The 21,506-nt window shown below is 44.0% G+C and overlaps 1 protein-coding gene across 4 annotated transcripts in view; it reads right to left on the bottom strand.

The window, feature by feature from the left end:
- Positions 1–684: 684 nt before the first annotated feature.
- Positions 685–21,506, bottom strand: part of CCDC171 (coiled-coil domain containing 171) — a 216,156-nt gene continuing 195,334 nt past the window's right edge. For all 4 annotated transcript variants that reach the window (XM_083718393.1, XM_083718395.1, XM_083718392.1 and 1 more), the window contains one exon: positions 685–975. In XM_083718393.1, the coding sequence (XP_083574519.1) occupies positions 760–975 (216 nt within the window). In that variant the 3' untranslated portion in view covers positions 685–759. The remainder of the gene's footprint in view (positions 976–21,506) is intronic.

The following is a 21,506-nucleotide window of genomic DNA, read 5'->3' as shown; positions in this document are numbered from 1 at the left end:
TTCTACTTTCTTATCAAACACGGACTTGATAAAAGGATGAGTTTGCAATGCCTGCAGGGACCGGATTCCACACTTAACTTAACTTGTTCAAATGGGCAAGTAGTATCATGTAGGTTTACAAGGAGCAACCTGACCTTCTCACATTGACCAGGAGTGACATTATTGTGCAGAAAGAGAAGCAGTCCCATCATTTCTGTTTTGCACAACCTGCTTAAAGTTTGCAACTAAATGCTTGTCTTCAGTTGAGCTGACAAGAGAGGAGAGGGGGCTCACTGAACCATAGCAGGGCTGCCATGAAATGACAGGAATCATTGGCATACATTTCAAATAGCTCTCTCAATCCTATTAAAGTATTGCAGCCCTGTTTTAAAATAGACAAGTATGAAACAACTTTGATAGATAGAGACTAAAATGGCTTATTGATTTCTTTTTTAAAAAAAGTCTGAGGAAAATTACCCAAAATGTGTCATTCTTGAACATTTAAAAATATATTACATAAAAATGAGCTACCGTGATAAATAAAACTTTTCTATATATATATATATATTTTAAACAAACTCTTTTTCAGTATGCTGGGAGCGCAGGAGCATAGGAACAACCCGAGAAACCCCCCGCGATGAATAATGCAAAATTAATGCCACGGAAATGCATAGAGAAATAAGTGCAAATTGAAGGCTCAAAACGTCCAAATAAGCGAAGGTTTTTAATTAGATACACACATGTATTTATATATAGCTGCTTACAAAAAAATATCAGATCTTAACATCCATTTTGCATTGCTCGTTTGGTGGTGGGTATGAAATTCAGGGTTGAGGAATATGAGGAAATCTGAGAATTAGGTCTGTTGTGTACCAAGGCAAAAGATGTATCGTAATCTGACTCTGCCTTGAGTGGCAAAAAGTCTGGGATGCAATTCTGGTCCAGCTGGGTTAAGGATCTTGAAGATCTAGGGATGCTTAAAGTGTTTTGCGGCTCCTATAAGGCAAAAAGAAAAGGGAAAAAAATCATAAATAAAATACATACACATTATCCATAGGCCAATTAAGAAACAGCATGTTCAAATTCTATGGCATATTAGTACAACCCAATGCATGGTTTAAAGCAGTTTTAAGCCCCATTAATTTCAACAAGCGCACTATCTATGGATTGCATTAGTTAACAATAATTTTTGAAAACATTATTTGTTTCGCCTAATATTTCGACTACCCTTATTTTCACATCTGAATGCTCTAGTAAAGGTTTTGATTCTCTCATTCCCGTATCTCTGCCGCACTGCTATCATTAAGACTGAAAATTGCTAAACTGCCACAATCAGCTACAAATCGGAACAAGTGGTTTTTCGCACTGTATGGTAAAGTCTAGAATAGTTTTTTTACTTCATTTCTTTTTTTTAAAAAATAATATATTGTTTGATAATGCTGAATTGTGCTTGCCCCTGAGTTTCCCAGTTTAAATTTTTGTCTCATTCTCTGTCTGGAATAAATTAAACATGGTCAGCAACTACATTCCACCCAACTAGGATACATTCCTGAAGGAATATTAGCTTGCTCATGTTCATTAACATCTACAAAATTTTAGCTACATTTTTCATTGATCAGAGCAAACGAAGCAGATAAAGTATTCGGGTACCATAATCCTACACATTTCTTACTCAGAACTAAGTCCCATCGACTTAATCCTAGGTAAGAGAGCAAAAGGGGCAGTTTGAATCAGTCTGAAGAATGCATAGGAAGAATGAGTACCTTTAGAACAAGTATCACATACAACCAGCACCCAAACTAGCAAACACAACTGTATCTAAAATTCGATCTGCACTCCCTCAATACGAGAATGGCAAATAAGATTTTGTGAATATATAGAATCAGCAAGACTTACAGCAGTGGTAAGAGACCAATCAGACCAAAAACTGATAGAGGAGTGGACTTGCGTGAAGGAATACATCAAAAAACATTGTTCTGGTATTAATATATCACTATGCAATGAATGGAACTTATAGAGTAAAAAATTAAGAATAAATGGGCATATAAGATGAGATAGTCAAAAATAATATTGATAACACAGCAAAAAGAAGAAAAGAAACAAAGAAGCCACATATAGGTGGAGGGAAGTCAAAATTTATGCCTGTATGTTTAGTTTGCATGTTTGTTTTCTTTTTTTGTAATCTAAGTTGAGAGGTGTATGTATCTATGAATAATAAGTTTGTTTAGTGTTCTGGTTTGTGTTTGTAAGTATTGCATTTATCAATAAAAGTCTTTAAAAGATTGATCTGCATTAGGGACATGTGCTACTTTAACCAACGGCATCAAAATGCCATGGAATGCTTTCGGTGAATTGTATGAGCACCAAAATACAGGCTGCAGTAATGAAGTGGAAGGGAATATTTGGAATTTTGCTACTGTGCGCATCGGGTTTTTGTGTGCTTCCCCCTCCCATTCCCATTACTGCTACTGGGGAGAAGAAGGAGGGAAAATCAATGGGCTGCATCTAACACCTAGTTCAGCAATTTCCTTTGATGTTGGCTCTTTGATTTCCTGATACAACACAAGCTATCTTGTAGCGGGCTGAAAAGGCGGACCTTTAAGAACCACCAGTATGGTTGCAAGTTCAAATGGTTACCCCAAAGAGATATTTAAAAAGCAGTTGTACGCTCAGTTCTACAAAGGATTTTGGATTGTGAAGTTTGAGTTAGACAGAAATTAAACTTGCAATCTTTGCTGCGAGTATATTTTGGTCCTACTGCACACAGCATATTGTAGCCAAGTTAAAATTGATATGTTTATTGCAATGGCAACAGTGACTTCACATATTTGAACATCTGCTATTCTAATTAGCAAGTTTTAATTATCTAAATGTTTGTACAGGATGCCGCAGCAAGAATGCAAAATTTGGATTTCCTGGTTTACTCCAAAGAGAGAAATTCTGATGCTATGTGAAAATGTGCTTTGTTTTAAAATTCCGCTCCAAAGATCAAGGACAATTTGTCATTTTGAATAGGTGCAGTCAATAGGTAAAGGACAGGTTGTTTTGCATATTTGTCAGTGTCATTTTCCGCATGAACTCGCTTATCATTCTGCTTAAAAATCATAATCATTTCTCACATTTTATTTACCTCAAAACTCAGCCGATTCTTTTTTTGAAAATAAAACAACCTCAAAATCCCAAGCATGGGGGTAGAAATCAGGTTCCCTCAGAGAGTTGCACAAAAAAAGTATGAAACTTAATGATTGGCAGCTAGTCAATAGACTGTTACAGGAAAAGGCTTCAATGTTTGGCGGTGGTGGAAGGAGGGGAGTCTGGTCTGCTTCAGTTCTCAGGCCCAGGCTGCACCTCCTAGGAAACTGAGGTAGAATAACATCCAACAAATGGAATGGAAATCTGATTGCTCCTGTAGCCTTGACAGATGGAGGAAAAGCTTTCGCCGCTATTCATACGAACTGTTTTGATCCAGAACTGCTGTATGCATTTAAAACAAATGAAGAAAACACACACATAGCCCTGAAAGTATAACTTACATTGGAATAACTCAAAATAATATAGGTTTTTGGGGGTTTTTTTACTCTAACCATGTGTATATATGCATCAGATTGTATTTTTTCTCTCAATATCATTGCGCTCTATCGCTTAGTTGGCAACATTACAGAATTGGAACTTGGAGTCTCTGTGCAGGAGCACCAACAGAGCATTTGAACCGGAAACTATGTGCATATTCACTGAGACGGCTGTATTTACTGATGGGTTCTGTCCAAGAGGGTGGCTCCATGTTGCAGCAACTTACAGGCTAGAAAAGCTATGCAAGTTTACCCGAGCTTGGCTAAAAAAAGAACTTCTGGGGGTCTTAAAAGGTTGCCTCAAAAGAATACCCCCCTCCACATCCTACTACAGCTCAGATCAATATTTGGGCAGGAGGAGGATTCTTGGTTACTCTCTGCTCATTTCTGCCAGCCCCCAAGGCACCCTCCTTTTTACTTATCTGTAAACGGCAGTACAGTGGTACCTTGGTTCTCGAATGGCTTGGCTCCCGAACAGAACGGCTCTCGAACGCGGCAAACACAGAAGCGAATGTTCTGGTTTGCGAATTTTTTTGGAAGCTTAACGTCTGATGCAGCTTCCGATTGAGTGCAGGAAACTCCTGCAGCCAATCGGAAACTGCGCTTTGGTTTTTGAACGGTTCCAGGAGTCGAACGGTGGAACGGATAAAGTTCGACAACCAAGGTACCATTGTATCAGAGAACAGGAAGAAGGAATTGTTCTTTCACCCTACACTGCCCTACTGTAGCTCCTAAGGCTTGGAGTCTACCTAACAGTTACCACTAAGCAGCAAGAAGAAGAGACCTGCTTCAGGCAGAATCAGGAAGGGGAGACAAATCAAGGCAGGAATTGGTGTCTAAATAGTACAGCAAAACTTTATAAAATGATGCATCTATTGGGATGGGATGGCTGCATTTGGACTGATTTGGACTACAAAATGTCCTGAGCTGACACTGATTTCATATACTATTTGGAATTTCCAACACAGTTATATAAATACAGTGGTACCTCACTTTTCTAACGTAATCCGTTCCGGAAGTCCGTTTGAGTTCCGAGGCACTTGCTTCCGGGTTTTCAGAGCTCCAAAATGTTCGACTACGGAGGCGTTCGAAAACCGAGGTGCCGCTGTATTTTCTGTGACCACATGTACAGTATACAGTGGTACCTCTGGTTACATACTTAATTCGTTCCGGAGGTCCGTTCTTAACCTGAAACTGTTCTTAACCTGAAGCACCACTTTAGCTAATGGGGCCTCCTGCTGCCAGAGCACGATTTCTGTTCTCATCCTGAAGCAAAGTTCTTAACCCGAGGTATTATTTCTGGGTTAGCGGAGTCTGTAGCCTGAAGCGTATGTAACCCAAGGTACCACTGTATTTTGATATCTACAGTACATTTCTAAACGTTCTTGAATGATGTATCCTGAAATCATCTAACTTCTGCAAGAACCATTTATGTCAGTTTAATGAATTTGCTGCACAATCTAGATTCTTACGGAGGCATCAAGCTACTGTGGTAGAACAAACACATGCACATACAGACTCACACCAACCACACCCAGTTTTTTAGGATTCAGCAACTATCTTGTAGGTAGAGAACCAACATCCCCCAAGGTCAGGTTTGTACTGTGAACGGTAAAATGGGGTGTCTGCAGTTTCTTTACAGACTGCTCTCTTACTACCTTGTTTTCCCATCCAGATTTAGGATGAGCTCTGATGGCCTTAAAAAGGTAAAGGTAAAGGACCCCTGACAGTTAAGTCCAGTCGTGACCGACTCTGGGGTTGCGGCGCTCATCTCGCTTTATTGGCCAAGGGAGCCGGCGTACAGCTTCTGGTTCATGTGGCCAGCATGACTAAGCCACTTCTGGCGAACCAGAGCAGTGCACCGAAACGCCGTTTACCTTCCCACCGGAGTGGTAGCTATTTATCTACTTGCACTTTAACATGCTTTTGAACTGCTAGGTTGGCAGGAGCTGGGACAGAGCAACGGGAACTCACCCCGTCACAGGGATTCAAACTGCTGGGCTTCCGATTGGCAAGCGTTTCCGTGCGCTCTGGTTTCCGTCACTGTGTCCCATTGCACCAGAAGCGGTTTAGTCCTGCTGGCCACATGACCCAGAAGGCTGTCTGTGGACAAACACCGGCTCCCTTGGCCTGAAAGCAAGATGAGCGCTGCAACCCCATAGTCGCCTTTGACTGGACTTAACCATCCAGGGGTCCTTTACCTTTACCTTGCATCCCTCGACTGTTGGGCAGGTAGACCTGATGGAGATCACTCTACATTGAGGACTATATATACTGCAATCCAGAACAGCACAGCTGCTTCTCAGGCTCTTACGGGAGATGGACCCTGGGCTCTTTCTTCTTGCAGACAAGCAGAAAGGCAACTCCGTGGCTCTCCCTTGCAGAACGATGACTATATGCTCTTGAGCATCCCCCAAGTTTTTATGCAACGTGCTGCCATTATCATTTCATAGCACAACGCTCAACTCTTTATGCAGCTCTAAACATGGAGACGGAAAGACTGCCGACTCTGTTTTCCTCTTTCCTTTTTACACTTTCTATTTGAATCTTGCGGGCCAAGCCTTGTGCTTGTGTTACTGGCCATATTTCTGGGTGCCCATTTTATGGGTGAATGGAAGCTTGGCCCTAAATCCAAGCAAGCGGCCTTCTAATGTCCATACCTCCCCACAGCTAGTTTTACAGGTAGCTGTTTTTCCAAGTGTTACCTCCACTTCAATCGGTGGAAGCTGGGAGGGGATCAATTAAAAGGAAATAAAAAGGGACGAGATTGTATTGACTAGCAAAAGCTGGCTCGCTCAGCCTTTGCAACAGGCTGGAAGGGCCTGTACAGAAAAAAGTTCTCCTGCGACGGACAAAAACCAGCGATTAGCCAAACCGTTTTAATTGCCCAATTCGGGAACCCCCTCGCAAGAGATGTGCATCTATCTGCTGAATTTCCAGCAGTCTAATTTTTTTGTCAGAGACCTGGAGCCTGATGCAGATCTGTGCTCTGGCAGAAAGAGGAAAGGGGAAGCAGGGGGGAGAAGAGGGGGGGGAGGACTATATTTACATTCACTTTGCCAAACATTAGCATCTTTTTGTCCAATCATTTGAATTCAGAAGGGTTAGGAGAAAACAGCTTAGAGAACAAGGGTTGACACATACAGTGTGAAATCTTAAGGTGCTTGAATGCAATGAGGGAGAAAGTGAGCCCGAACCACATTTCAGCTCCCTAACTGCGCTGCAGCCCGCGTGAACTTTGTGACAGGTCTCTGTCTCTCAGCCACACTTGAGTAGCTTCTGCTGACATTCAGCTGTCAGCCAGCATCCCTTTACCATGCCCCTAACATGCTCTACAGCTTCACCCAATTAACTTGCTTTCACTTGACATTGCAGCAAAAAGCTTCATAATAGGTGGTCAAGGTGCACAGTGCCTGCCTGCCCTCTTATCTGCTCACGCACAGCAAGATGCTTAACTACTTTCCTTCTTCCCAGTTTGCTCCAAAGTGGTGCGACTGTGATTTAGTCATCCCATTTACTAAACCGGGAAGAGAAAGCCAGGGTTCAGCAAAGCCACATTTCTCATTGTATTTTAAATCATGCTTTAAAAATGAAACAAAACCAAACAAAACCAAAGGACCGAAATTTGACCATCAACATAATTCGATTTTAAAAATATACATTTGATTTTTATATATACAGGTTTCATGAAATCCTTGCATTTCTATTAGCGACAGAAATGCAGGGAGTGTGGGGCATCCTAATTATTATTTCCAACAATAGCCTTTTATGATACGGAAGGATATGGCTAAGGCACAATTAAAGTGTCTTTATGATTCAGCATTCTCACACCAGAAAAATCATTAGACATTTAGATGATTAACTCTATTACATACTCTGTCGAACAGCTGGCAGTATGTTAAGTAAAATAGTGAGCAACCCCCTAAAAAGGCATATCAAAAAAAGTAAATGGATTGTAAATCTTTTAAGGGCATCCGGGAAAGATTTAAGATTCAGTTACACCTATTTTAACCCCAGATCATTGGTGAGATTTATTCCCTGCTTTTTTTCTTCTTCATGATTTAGGTAAATCTCCAGTTTTTATTAGGGTTATCCAAGAGCACAAGTGTCATCTCATACTCTAAGGAAGTTGTGGTAGGCTATGAATGGAAGCCTACTGATCAATATGCTATGGAAGAAATTTAAAGAGAGACCATATATCTGTGGCAGTATGCGGACAATGATCTATTGAACTGAAGGATAAACTCATTGAGACATTAAAAACAAATGTCTTGTTTAAAAATGCATTTTAAGTGTTCCAGGATTGTCTTGCGAGAAAAGGGTCCCCTGCACAACAAATTCTCATAGCCACCATTGTTTCTGACCCAGCTAATCAAAATGGGTGACATAACCCTTGCTGGCTTTGAAAATGGATCTCTTCATATGCTATACTGGAGGTCAGCGTTGTCCATCTCAAAGAGTTTTCTGCTGAAAAGTGTTTGTGAGGGAGTAGAGAAGGGGTGTGCAATGTCCCCTGCTTTGGAGGGAAAGTCACCAGTGGGGAGAAGGGTTTGGTACCACAAACCATGATTCACAGCTCGTATACTTATGAATATTTTCATTCAATGAAGCTGTTCCACCGTAAGTGGGCTGTAGGTTAGAGTCAGGTTCAAAACATCTTTCTGCCAGTGTTGTGAGATTACAAGCTGTATGTGCTATCATGCCATGCACTCTCAAGAGAGCAAAATTCTCTTTCCTTGCTCAAACTACCAATGTTTAGCACTGATTTCATATCAGAACTACGCCGTCTTGTCAAAAAACAGCCCCCTCCGGGGGAAAAGAACAATGCTAGTCACATTGTGCCCTTGATAAACCGCTGTTGTATGTAGATAACACTTCTTGATGTGACGGCAATGTGACATTTGCAAAAGAGCATCCCACTGGGATTTCAGAAACTCTTCGGAATTGCTGTTCAAACACCGGGTGCATTATCCAAATTCAACATGCCTGAGGTTCACTCATTTAAAAAAATATATATATATAAAAATATGGACCATGCATTTTGTTGGATTAAAACAAACAAACAAAGCAGCTAGCTTTAAAAAAATAAATAAATCTGAGAAGGTGCTACATTGCGTAAATGTATCCTTTATAAAAGCAATAAAATCAGCAAATAGCTTTATGAGGAAATCCAAAAATGTTGCTCTGTGTGAAATAATTTGAAGGAACTGCCTGACGGCAAGAAATCTGATCCAAAGTTCTAGTACCAGGTGGGGAAGACGCTAGAATTTCTAACTCAATGAAGTACACTTGTGTATCCTCATAAAAGTTAGCTGCTTTTAAAATACCTTTCGATCTGACTTAGATTTTACACACAGTAAGTTTTTGGTTTGGTGCAGCAGTACTGACCTTTGCTTCTCCTCCTGCTCCTGGTGCAAACAGTTTATGAGCAATACCAATCACTTGTGAGTTTTATAGAATCAGAAATTAAACAGAAAAGTGAATTTATTTTGAAAAGGCATTGCAATGAGAGAGGGAGGGAGGACCCTTAATTGTTATATGAATAACTAGGAGGGGGGAAAGGGTCATACTCTAGGCTCAATTTCAGTTGATGTCTAACAGGCATGCAAGCTTCAAATTATGCTAACTGGGCAAGAAATCAAGCTTATCAGTTATAAACAATTTGAGTGTGGCTGGGCTAGGGTTACAGTTTCTATTGTTTCTGGCCTCATTCATATATACAGTTATACTTCTGGCTGCACCTAAATAAAAACCTAATAATTCAAGGGAAAAAACTATGTATATATACCAATCAGCCGTGGATTGGTACTGACACTGGAAAATCACTTTCCCCAAAAACGGACAAACAAGCCGAGAGTCACTAAGCAAACGAAAATCAATATTTTCCACATACCAATTGCATCCTAAGGGAATGAACGTTCTAAAAAGGAATTGTCCCCACCCACTCCCGCCTTTTATATGAATGTAAAATCTGTATACAAGAGAGAAAGAGAGAGAGAGAAAAGAATGTGCGCAAAAGGCTTTGCGGAACGATGCAAATGCAGAGGAAGACAAAGAGATATAGGCATTTATAATGTGGTTTTCTTCCAAGTACCTTGTGGTCTCTTATGTGGCTCTTAGCTTCCCTTCCTTGCACCAACCTTGTAGGTCAGACCAAGAGACGGTGACCAAGCTCATAGGCAGGTGTGGCTTTCTACCATGCCAACCTATGATTGCCTTCCAGCTGGGAAGCTGCTTCTGGATCAGGTGAAGCTAGCTGGGGAGTCATGGTCAATAGGAGAAGCTGCTTCTTAATTCAGATTCACTTGTCCCTTGAACACACAGATGGGTTTAAAGGTCCAGCTTTGGAAATGCAGAGACCAGCTACATGTTATATGCAAGATTGTCTCAAGGCAAATTTTTAAAATGCAGTATAGACACCAACAATTGGGAAACACTTGCCTGCGAGCGTTCCACTGTAAGCAGATGGAAATATCGGCAGGATTTTGATTTCACTTGCAGTGTAACAATTATCATGGGAAATGGGAAACACTTGCCTGCGAGCGCTCCAATTGGAGAACAGCCTTTACCAAAGGTGTCATGTGCTTTGAAGACACTCGAACTCAGGATGCAAGGGAGAAACGTGCTAAGAGGAAGGCCCTAGTGTTGTTATACCCATTTTGCCGCAGAAAAATTGAGGTTGAGTAGTGTATGACAACCGTCAAGTATAGCCCAATGTTGCTAGCCTTGTGTGCTGGTGTTTTTTTTAGGAAATGCAGCAGGGGTTGAGAACCTGTAGCCCTCTAGATGTTGCTGGATTCCACCTACCAGGGGTGCCAACTTGAATAAAACATGGGGGGGGCAGGTAAGCCCCGTCTCGCATAATCAATCCCATATTGCGGCGCACACACACTATTTGAATGGCAGTATCCATCAACTTTGGGAGGACCTGATCCCCTCAAATATTTTATTAGGGAGCTGAAGGGACCTTGACGTGCATGATTGGGGTTGTAGACCAGCAACATCTGGTTCTACAGAATCAAAATCGGGTTCTACAGAATTTTCTTGGTATTTTAGAACAGGTTTACACTATAGGTCAACATTTCTGGCCTTCGAGAAGCAGTATGGTTTTGAAAACTTTCTTCAAATGAGCTCTACACAAAAACAGGAAACGGGAACATTAAGAAAAAATACAATTGCTGATTGTAGGAATGGTGATCCAAATGTACAAGCTCAATAAAACAAACATGAAGTTGTTACTGCCAGTTCAACAGTCCTGAAACTTGTCAGCAACCAAAGGACCAAAACAGTTGTCTAATAATAGAATATTAAACTTTTGTACCCTTTGAACTTCCTGTCTTCTGCATCACACCCTCACAGACATTTCCAAGTATTTTCATATTATTCCACTTGGATTTCCAGCACAAAACAATGGCTCAGTTGAGAAACATAAAGCATACACCCTAATACTAAATAGCAAAGTCGTCTTATGAATACTGTAGAAGCCAGAACCTCTTCAACTACAAAAAATGCTTCAGCAATAGCATAAACTTTCCAACAGAGCCATGAAATAGTCTTCTCTAGAGGATTTCAAGAGGAGTTTGTGAAAGCTATCAGAGATAATTTACTGGTGGCCCTCCAGATGTTGTTAGACTTCAAGTCCCATAATCCCTTGCTATTGACCAAATACTTTTATAATACAAAAATAATTTTATAAGTTGTGTGTACTTGTTTCCCAATTTGATCCTTTTGCATGGTTTGTGGTATTTTAAGCACTTTGTGGTATTTTAAGTACTGTGTCTTGCCATTATTTTTATTGATTTGTAATTCCTTACTGTAATTGGTAAGTGTAAACTGTTTAACTATTATTTGCTGATATTTAATTCTACTGTTTACTAGTACAGTCTAATGGATTGTTGAATATTGCTTTATTTGATACAACTTGTTTATTTTAAAGTTGTTGTGGCTTTTATTATTGGATCAGATTGTTATTGTGTGTGTGATCTATTTTGTTGTCTTCAGTTGTAAACTGCCTTGTGTGTAGTAATATAGGAAGGTAGTTTACAAATTAAAAGTGGAATGAAATGCCCGGGGGCTTTTAGGAGTTGGAATTTGACAACACTTGGAAGGCCACCAGCTCCTCATCTCTGTTGCAGGCTATGCTGTTTTAGGGCTTGAAGGCTAAACTAAATAGCTGCTCTTCAAATAGCAAGCATGACAATGGGGTTGCACCTTGTCCCAAGGTAGGTTGCAAGAGTGACGACACCACCTCTATTTTCTTTGTTTCTTTGAAGTATAAAACAAAGGATAGGGTGAGGAAAAACCAAAGGGGAACGGCTTGATAGATTATAAAACGTGGATCCCATGTGGTCACTTGGGATTAAAAGTCCTCAGTCTGAAATGAGTGAGTAATCTATTGAGAGTCATAAGTTCCATGGTTATCACCAGCATCTGTGATGAATTGCAGATTTTATCAGGAGCTGGAGTAGGTGAAGTGTGCATGACTTCTTGTTGGTTTGTGCAAAAAGTGCTCGCGTGAGCAGCATAACACCAGAGGTACTCAGGAAAGATCAGCAACACCTGTTTTTTGGCAGAAATGAGCCAGAGACTGGACCATCTGAACTCAGTTGTAGGCACTTTTTACAGCAAAGGGTGGGTCCCCACTACCATCAGATCAAACGTGAGTTTGCTAATATGTTCGAAGAGCATTTGCATGCCCAGAACATGCACACACACAGAGACAGACAGACAGACACACACACACACACACACACACACACGGCCTCAGATGAGTGCTGGATTTAGGTACATTCATACTCTGCAAAAACTCTTCTGACATTAATGAAAAGGTGAAACTGAGCCATAGTGGAAGTTCAAGGATCTGTCTTTTGCTGCAACACATAAAGTGGCCCTCACACATTTCTGCAGTGACCCAGAAACAGAAGTCTGGCGAAATGGGGAGTGCTTGGCTATGTTCTGTATGTTCTGACTTTATTGAGACATAGAAAAAGGAGGAAAGAGTCAAGGTAGCATTAGCATGGATAGGTCATTTGGATTACCTCAATTCAGGTGTCACCTGAGTACATGAACCAGAGTCTTTTGGCAGCCTAACTAGGCTTTCACTTCTTACAAAAATGTCTCCGTTGATTCATAACCCCAGAACAAATTTTACTTTCTTTTGTGTTTAACCCATGGTTTAGCACTGGATAATGGATGCTTCTAGCGCTATATCTTGAAATAGCTTCTTCAAAAGGAAGGAGAAAATGCCGAAGTAAAAGTCCTTGACACCAGAAAGAAGTAAATTTATCTACCTTTGTACAGAATAAGTCTTTTCTTCTGCAAAGCCAGCTCAATTATGTTCTCGGCTCTATTCTTTCTTAAAAACTTTCTACTCGGGGTTAAACATCATGATCCAGTTTTCAACACAACAGCTTTCCCGCTTCTTACAAGCTTTTCATTCCCACTGCAACCTAGACAGTATTGTCGGATCTTTGTATCGTAGCGTGTCAGACACTGTCACTTGGCAGACAAATGGGACGGAGGCAGATTGGAAAAAGGCAGGTACAATGGACAGAGCAAAGAGCACAGAAAACTAAGACACCTGCTTACTTGACTGTGAATTGTGCCACTACTGTAAGGAAATGTGGTGACATTATTCTGTTCTATTCTATCGTGGTAAAATCCAAAGAAAAATTATGTCCAGGAAGAAAACCTCAATTCACTTTTGTTTTTGTTTTTTACATGCAAGGTATTATTTGACTAAAGCTAAGTATCTGTGTTAATTTTCAATAAGCAAGTTCCTCTTCCATCGGCAAAATACAACATGACCCACAAAATTCTAGGGACTTTGCCGTGGCATAGAATAGCAGTTGATGACCAGAGTGCAGTGGCGTAGCGTGGGTTGTCAGCACCCAGGGCAAGGCAAGTAATTTGCGCCCCCTAACCCGTGGATTTTAGCACTGATTTTAGCACTACGAGTGCGAGCACCCCCCCCAGATGTTGTGCCCGGTGCGGCCGGCCCCCCCTGCACCCCCCACGCTACGCCACTGCCAGAGGGTACCCAATGCTAGCTGCTGAGATATGAAATAGTATGCTCTCACTGTGCAGGAAGAGGATCACTGTACAAACCGATTTTCAATAATAATAATAATAATAATAATAATAATAATAATAATAATAATAATAAATGTATTTAGATGCTGCCCAACTGACCGGGTTACCCCCTCACACATGCAATCAAAACTCACTGCAGGCAAGCAACCATGCCCTGGGCCCCCCAACCTCTCTCACTGCCAATGAAAACTAATAAATGAATAGAAAGAAAAGCTACCCAAGTTTGTTGTTGTTGTTTAGTCGTTTAGTCATGTCCGACACTTTGTGACCCCATGGACCAGAGTACGCCAGGCACTCCTGTCTTCCACTGCCTCCTGCAGTTTGGTCAAACTCATGCTGGTAGCTTCGAGAACACTGTCCAACCATCTCATCCTCTGCCATCCCCTTCTCCTTGTGCCCTCAATCCTTCCCAACATCAGGGTCTTTTCCAGGGAGTCTTCTCTTTTCATGAGGTGGCCAAAGTATTGGAGCCTCAGCTTCAGGAACTGTCCTTCCAGTGAGCACCCAGGGCAGATTTCCTTCAGAATGGATAGGTTTGATCTTCTTGCAGTCCATGGGACTCTCAAGAGTCTCCTCCAGCACCATAATTCAAAAGCATCAATTCTTTGGCGATCAGCCTTCTTTATGGTCCAGCTCTCACTTCATACATCACTACTGGGAAAACCATAGCTTTAACTATACGGACCTTTGTTGGCAAGGTGATGTCTTTGCTTTTTACGATGCTGTCTAGGTTTGTCATTGCTTTTCTCCCAAAATGCAGGCGTCTTTTAATTTTGTGGCTGCTGACACCATCTGCAGTGATCATGGAACCCAAGAAAGTAAAATCTCTCACTGCCTCCATTTCTTCCCCTTCTATTTGCCAGGAGCTGATGGGACCAGTGGCCATGATCTTAGTTTTTTTGATGTTGCATATACCAAACAAAAGAATGCAACTTTACTACCCCCTTTCTTCACCCTCTCTTCTCCCCCACCCTTATACTGTGTACAACATTGAAGTCTCACATTGAATGTAACTGATCAGTAGGAAAGACTCCACGGGCTGAAAATAGAGATAATTCATGTGCTTTTGTAACCCAAGATCTTTAATAATAAAAATAAAAATTTTAAAGGAAGAAAAGGCCTGTTCTTCTGCTGCCATCCTCCGGACATCTCTGGGAGGGCGGACCAGGGAAGGGTCTCAGGTGACAAGCACAGGGTCTGGGTTGGTTTGGATGGGGGAGAGAAGGTCCTTAAGGTATTGAGGTCCTGAGACATGCAAGGCTTTATAGGTCAACACCAGGACTTTGAATTGGGCCCGGAAACTAATCAGCAGCCAGTGCAATTGTGCCAGGACTGGTGTAAGACTCCTGGCTTTCTGATATTCAGTTACAAGTGCCAACATGACATTATTAATATGCCAACAGAACAAACAGTTGGAAGAAGCGTTCATCATACACCAGTTAAGGTTTACAAGGAATACTTACCGTATTTTTTGCTCTATAAGACTCACTTTTTCCCTCCTAAAAAGTAAGGGGAAATGTGTGTGTGTCTTATGGAGCGAATGCAGGCTGTGCCGCTATCCCAGAAGCCGGAACAGCAAGAGGGATCGCTGCTTTCGCTGCGCAGCAATCCCTCTTGCTGTTCTGGCTTCTGGAATTCAGAATATTTTTTTTCTTGTTTCCCTCCTCCAAAAACTAGGTGCGTCTTGTGGTCTGCTGCGTCTTATAGAGCGAAAAATACGGTATTTGGGGTTTACTTACAAAGCCCATGACCACCTGCAGAGGCTTTGTGACCCGCAGGTTGGGGGGAAACACTGCTACAATCTTCAGTGATTCCATTTCACACCCATCTTCCAGTTCTGAGTGTTTACATCTTACGTTAATAACTTGGGATGGACTGGGGCTTACTGCTGGTGTACGGACAACCCTTCGGACTAACAGTCTACCAACCTGAACTAAGAGAAGTGGTCTCAGATTTGGCTCAGCAAGAAAACAGCGATATCTACTTCCATTAGTACAAAAGTCTACCCTTTGGCAACCTTCTTTTTAAGAACATTCACCAGGAAGTCATTTCGCTTTGTGGTGGGATTTGGGGTTGAGTGCTAGAGCCAGAATAGGGATTCTGTTGGGTGTATTACAGAGCTCAGTGACAGGGCACACGCAGAAAGTCACAGGTTTGGCATTTGACATCTTCAATTAGACAGACCGTGTAGCAGGTGATGTGAAAGAAAGCTGTGTGTGCCAGAAGAGAAAATACTGAACTACATGGACAAATAAAGTCTACCCTGGTATAGGGTAGCTTTCTGTGTTTCTAGGATGAGGACCCTGGGCTTTCTGTTACGGGGGAAGCTCAATAAATATGCTGAAATTGTCGGGTCCAGGGCTGTTCAGTTCTTCATGGATGCTAACTATGGAGCCTAGCATATGGGGTGGTTTGCACTCATAGAATCTCATAGAATCGTAGAGTTGGAAGGGACCCAATGGATCATCTAGTCCAACCCCTTTGCAATGCAGGAATCTCAACTAAAGCATCCATGACAGATGGCCATCCAACTTCTTTTTTAAAACCTCCAAGGAAGGAGAGTCCACAACCTCCCAAGGGAGACTGTTCCACTGTCAAACAGCTCTTACTGTCAGAAACTTCTTCCTGATGTTGAGTCGGAATCTCCTTCCTTGTAATTTGAAGCCATTGGTTTGAGTCCTACTCTTCAGAGCAGGAGAAAACAAGCTTGTTCCCTCTTCCATCTGATGGCCCTTGAGATATCTGAAAGTAGCTATCACATTTCCTTTCCTTTCCAGGCTAAACATATCTAGCTTCTTCAAGCGTTCCTCATAAGGGCCGGTTTCCAGACCCTTGATAATCTTGATCAGGGAACCTCAATAAATATGCTGGAGCTGTTTTGCCCAGGGCTATTCAGGACTTTGTGGGTGCTTTGACAACCATGGGCGGACTAGCATATGGAATGGGTTGCATTCTTGACTAGGCAGGAAAAGATGGGAGACTTTCCATTGACTCCCTAGTAATGGTCAGGCCAGGCTATCTCAAGGTTCACCTGTATCTTCATATACATACCCAGACCCTGAGATCTTCATCAAAGTCCCTTCTTCATTTGCACTTGACCAGGGGAGGTGCTAATAATAATAATAATAATAATAATAATAATAATAATAATTTATTATTTGTACCCCGCCCATCTGGCTGGGCCTCCCCAGCCACTCTGGGCGGCTTCCATAGAAACCAGAAAACACTAAAATATCATACATTAAAAACTTCCCTGAACAGGGCTGCCTTAAGATGTCTTCTGAATGTCAGGTAGTTGTTTATCGTTTTGACATCTGATGGGAGGGCGTTCCACAGGGCGGGCGCCACTACCGAAAAGGCCCTCTGCCTGGTTCCCTGTAGCTTTGCTTCTCGCAATGAGGGAACCGCCAGAAGGCCCTCGGCGCTGGACCTCAGCATCCGGGCAGAACGATGGGGGTGGAGACGCTCCTTCAGGTATACTGGGCCGAGGCCGTTTAGGGCTTTAAAGGTCAACACCAACACTTTGAATTGTGCTCGGAAACGTACTGGGAGCCAATGTAGGTCTTTCAAGACCAGTGTTATGTGGTCTCGGTGGCCGCCCCCAGTCACCAGTCTAGCTGCCGCATTCTGGATTAGCTGTAGTTTCCGAGTCACCTTCAAAGGTAGCCCCACGTAGAGCGCATTGCAGTAGTCCAAGCGGGAGATAACTTGAGCCTGCACCACTCTGGCGAGACAGTCCGCGGGCAGGTAGGGTCTCAGCCTGCGTACCAGGTGGAGTTGGTAGACAGCTGCCCTGGATACAGAATTGACCTGCGCCTCCATGGACAGCTGTGAGTCCAAAATGACTCCCAGGCTACGCACCTGGTCCTTCAGGGGCACAGTTACCCTATTCAGGACCAGGGAGTCCTCCACACCAGCCCGCCCCCTGTCCCCCAAAAACAGTACTTCTGTCTTGTCAGGATTCAGCTTCAATCCCTCAGCCGCCATCCATCCTCCAACCGCCTCCAGGCACTCACACAGGACCTTCACCGCCTTCACTGGTTCTGATTTGAAAGAGAGGTAGAGCTGGGTATCATCTGCATATTGATGGACACCCAGTCCAAACCCCCTGATGATTTCTCCCAGCGGCTTCATATAGATGTTAAAAAGCATGGGGGAGAGGACTGAACCCTGAGGTACCCCACAAGTGAGGGCCCAAGGGTCTGAACACTCATCCCCCACCACCACTTTCTGAACACGGCCCAGGAGGAAGGAGCGAAACCACTGTATAACAGTGCCCCCAGCTCCCAACCCCTCTAGATGGTCCAGAAGGATGTTATGGTTGATTGTATCAAAGGCTGCTGAGAGATCCAGCAGAACTAGGAAACAACTCTCACCTTTGTCCCTAGCTCGCCGGAGATCATCAACCAGTGCGACCAAGGCAGTTTTAGTCCCATGATGAGGCCTGAACCCCGTTTGGAAGGGATCCAAATGGTCCGCATCCTCCAGGCATGCCTGGAGTTGTTCAGCAACCACACGCTCAATCACCTTGCCCAAGAATGGAAGATTTGAGACTGGGCGATAGTTGGCCATTGTGGCCGCATCTAAAGATGGTTTTTTAAGAAGCGGTTTAACGACCGCCTCTTTCAGCGGATCTGGGAATGTTCCCTCACAGAGGGAAGCATTCACCACCCCACAGAGCCCATCGCCCAGCCCTTCCCGGCTTGCTTTTATTAGCCAGGATGGGCAAGGATCAAGGAGACAGGTGGTTGGTTTCACGCGTCCAAGCAGCCTATCCACATCCTCGGGGGTAACGGATTGAAATTGATTCCATGCAACTTGACCAGACAGGGTTCTAGCACTCTCCCGCCCCAGCCCTGCTCCCACGGTGGTGTTTAGCTCCTTCCGAATATGAGCGATTTTATCTGCAAAAAACTTTGCAAAATCGTTGCAGGAGATCTTGGGGTCTTTACAAGGCCCCGGTGGTAAAGGTGGTTCCGTTAAATTGCGGACCACCTGAAAGAGTCTCCTGCTACTATTTTCTGCAGATGCAATAGAGGTGGTGAAGAAAGTCTTCTTCGCCGTCGCTATCGCCACTTGGTAGGCTCGACGTTGAGCTCTAACCTGTGTCCGGTCAGATTCGGAGTGAGTTTTCTGCCACCGATGCTCTAGCTGTCTCAGCAATTGTTTCATCGCCCTCAGCTCCGAAGAAAACCACGGGGCTGTCCGGGCTCCATGCAATCAGAGAGGGCGCTTCGGAGCCAGGCAGTCAATAGCCCTGGTTAACTCCGCATTCCAGCGGGCCACCAGGGAATCAGCTGAAAGGCCATCAACATGGGATAAAGCATCCCCTACCACTCTCTGGAAACCATTTGGATCCATTAAGTGGCAGGGGCGGACCATCCGAATCGGTCCCACCTCCCTGCAGAGGGGAAGGGTCGCGGAGAAGTCCAGTTGCACCAGGAAGTGATCTGACCATGGCACTTCTTTGGTTTCACTTTTACTTAGTGTCAGATCACCCACGTCACTAGAGGTGAATACCAGGTCTAAGGCATGTCCATGATTATGAGTTGGGCCCAACTTATTCAGGGACAGCCCCATGGAGGCCATGCTTTCCACGAAGTCCCAAGCGGTCCCTTGTAAGGTCGTGTCAGCATGGATATTAAAATCCCCTAGGACAACCAAGCTAGGTGTCTCCAGGAGAACATCTGCCACGACCTGAAGCAGCTCGGACAGGGAATCCTTGGTGCAGCGGGGAGGTCGGTACACCAAAAGGAATCTTGTACTGCCCCTATTGCCCAACTTCCAGAACATGCACTCAGAAAACTGAGTCTTCCCAGTAGGACGCCTGATGCAAACTAATGACTTCCTAAAAATCACTGCAACCCCCCCTCCCCGCCCACATGACCTGGGTTGCTGTGCAGAAGAGAAACCCGGTGGGCAAACGGCAGCAAGGACAGGCCCATCTGCTTCCTCCAACCAGGTCTCTGTCACACATGCCAGGTCAAATCCTCCATCCACAATCAGGTCGTGGATGGCAGTGATTTTATTCATCATTGACCTGGCATTACACAGCAACACCTTCAGGTCATGTGGGTTTCCCCTGTTGATTCCAGTATCCATCCGGTCAAGGCCAGACCCGGAGGCAGGGATAGTCTTCAAACAACGACTAAACCTGCCTCCTCGGTAATGACATGGTCTGGTCTTAGCGTAACTCCGCCTCCTGCCCATGATCACCGAGATCGGATGTCCCAGTGCTTCCGCCCCTGTGGAACTTGTCCCAGCCATTGTGTTGGCTGGGGCCCCACTCCCAGGCAGCCCTGATCCCGCCCCTTAAAAACAAAATACAAACTATACAGAACCAATAAAACAACAGAAAACAAAAACAGAACAATTATACTAAAATTAATCCCCAACCAAATATCCATCCCACCCACCCACCCCCAACAGAGGAAAAAAGGAAAAAGAGAAATACAAATTTAAATTGCCACCGACTGCTTGAGGACATTTTAAAACACATTAACCACTTGGAACAGGGAAGCAATTGCAGAACACTTCCCAGCTTCCCCAAAAGTTTGTTCCAAATAAGGGCCTTAGCCACGCCCCCTGGGCCAGTTGGAAAAAGCCCTGGAAGGGAGCAGGCCCTGCAGTCCTCACCCAGCCGATGGTCCGAGGCCTCACTGCAGCAGGAGTCCCTTTATAGCTGGGAGAGAGGGCTTGGGCCACGCCCCCTGGGCCAGTTGGAAAAGGCCCTGGAAGGGAGCAGGCCCTGCAGTTCTCTTCCAGCCGATGGTCCGAGGCTTCCCAGCAGCAGGAGTCCCTTTATAGTTGGGGGAGAGGGCCTGGGCCATGCCCCCTGGGCCGGTTGGAGAAGGCCCTGGAAGGGAGCAGGCCCTGCAGTCCTCACCCAGCCGATGGTCCGAGGCTTCCCAGCAGCAGGAGTCCCTTTATAGCTGGGAGAGAGGGCTTGGGCCACGCCCCCTGGGCCAGTTGGAAAAGGCCCTGGAAGGGAGCAGGCCCTGCAGTCCTCACCCAGCCGATGGTCGATGCTACAGAAGGATGACCAATTTGAGGATGGTGCCCCGACTCTGGAATGTCGTCCCCAGAGAGGCTCACCTGGCACCTCATTTTATGCTTTTTCAGCAGGGAAGGAAATAATATCCCACCAGTTAGTCCCATGGTTTACCTGGATACTGATGGCTGTAAAAGCAGGAATGCTGGGTTGCAAGTGGCAGAAAACAGTGCAATGCTCATCCTCTATCACTGATTTTATGGAGTGCGGTCCGGTGAAGTTCTTGTAGTGCCTTGGGACTTTTTCCAACATGGCAGGCAAGGCAATGTTTAAAAAAAACCCTTGGAGGCATGTTGTGACATGTTTACTAAGCACCTTGAGAGTAAAATAACTCGCATCTGCAGCAACTTGGATATAACTGTTTTGACAGCTTGGCCTAAGGACATGTTTAGAGCACTGCCTCTTCCTATTTTATTAGATGACTTTCAGTTATTATGGCTTCAGGACATGGACAAGGAGAAATCTGGCCTCCCAGCTGTTTGTTCAATCCTTGGCTTCTTGGCTCGTAACACCTAGCAGGATGGGACTGGATAGCTGGGTCCAGGAGACAGTGAATGTCTCCTAGTGAGAAAAAATGGTCCCAGCTGCCTTTGAAGGACATGGTGGCATGGCCTCCTTAGACTCAGAAGATTGCAATAGCTATCAGTTAGCCACTGATACTCCCCTCTGGGGTCACTGTGCTTCAATGCTTTCATTCCTACCTGGAAGGCCAGTACCAGGTGGTGGTGGTGATGGGAGACAGTGGTATTTACGTTATGGGATGGAGATATTATCAGTATGCTGATGGCACAACTCTATTTTCTCTTGTCACCTAA

Source organism: Podarcis gaigeae, assembly GCF_964106915.1.
Source record: "Podarcis gaigeae genome assembly, chromosome: 17".
Taxonomy (NCBI): domain Eukaryota; kingdom Metazoa; phylum Chordata; class Lepidosauria; order Squamata; family Lacertidae; genus Podarcis; species Podarcis gaigeae.
Note: the sequence above shows the minus strand (reverse complement) of the source record. Positions and strands in the feature narration are given on the sequence as shown.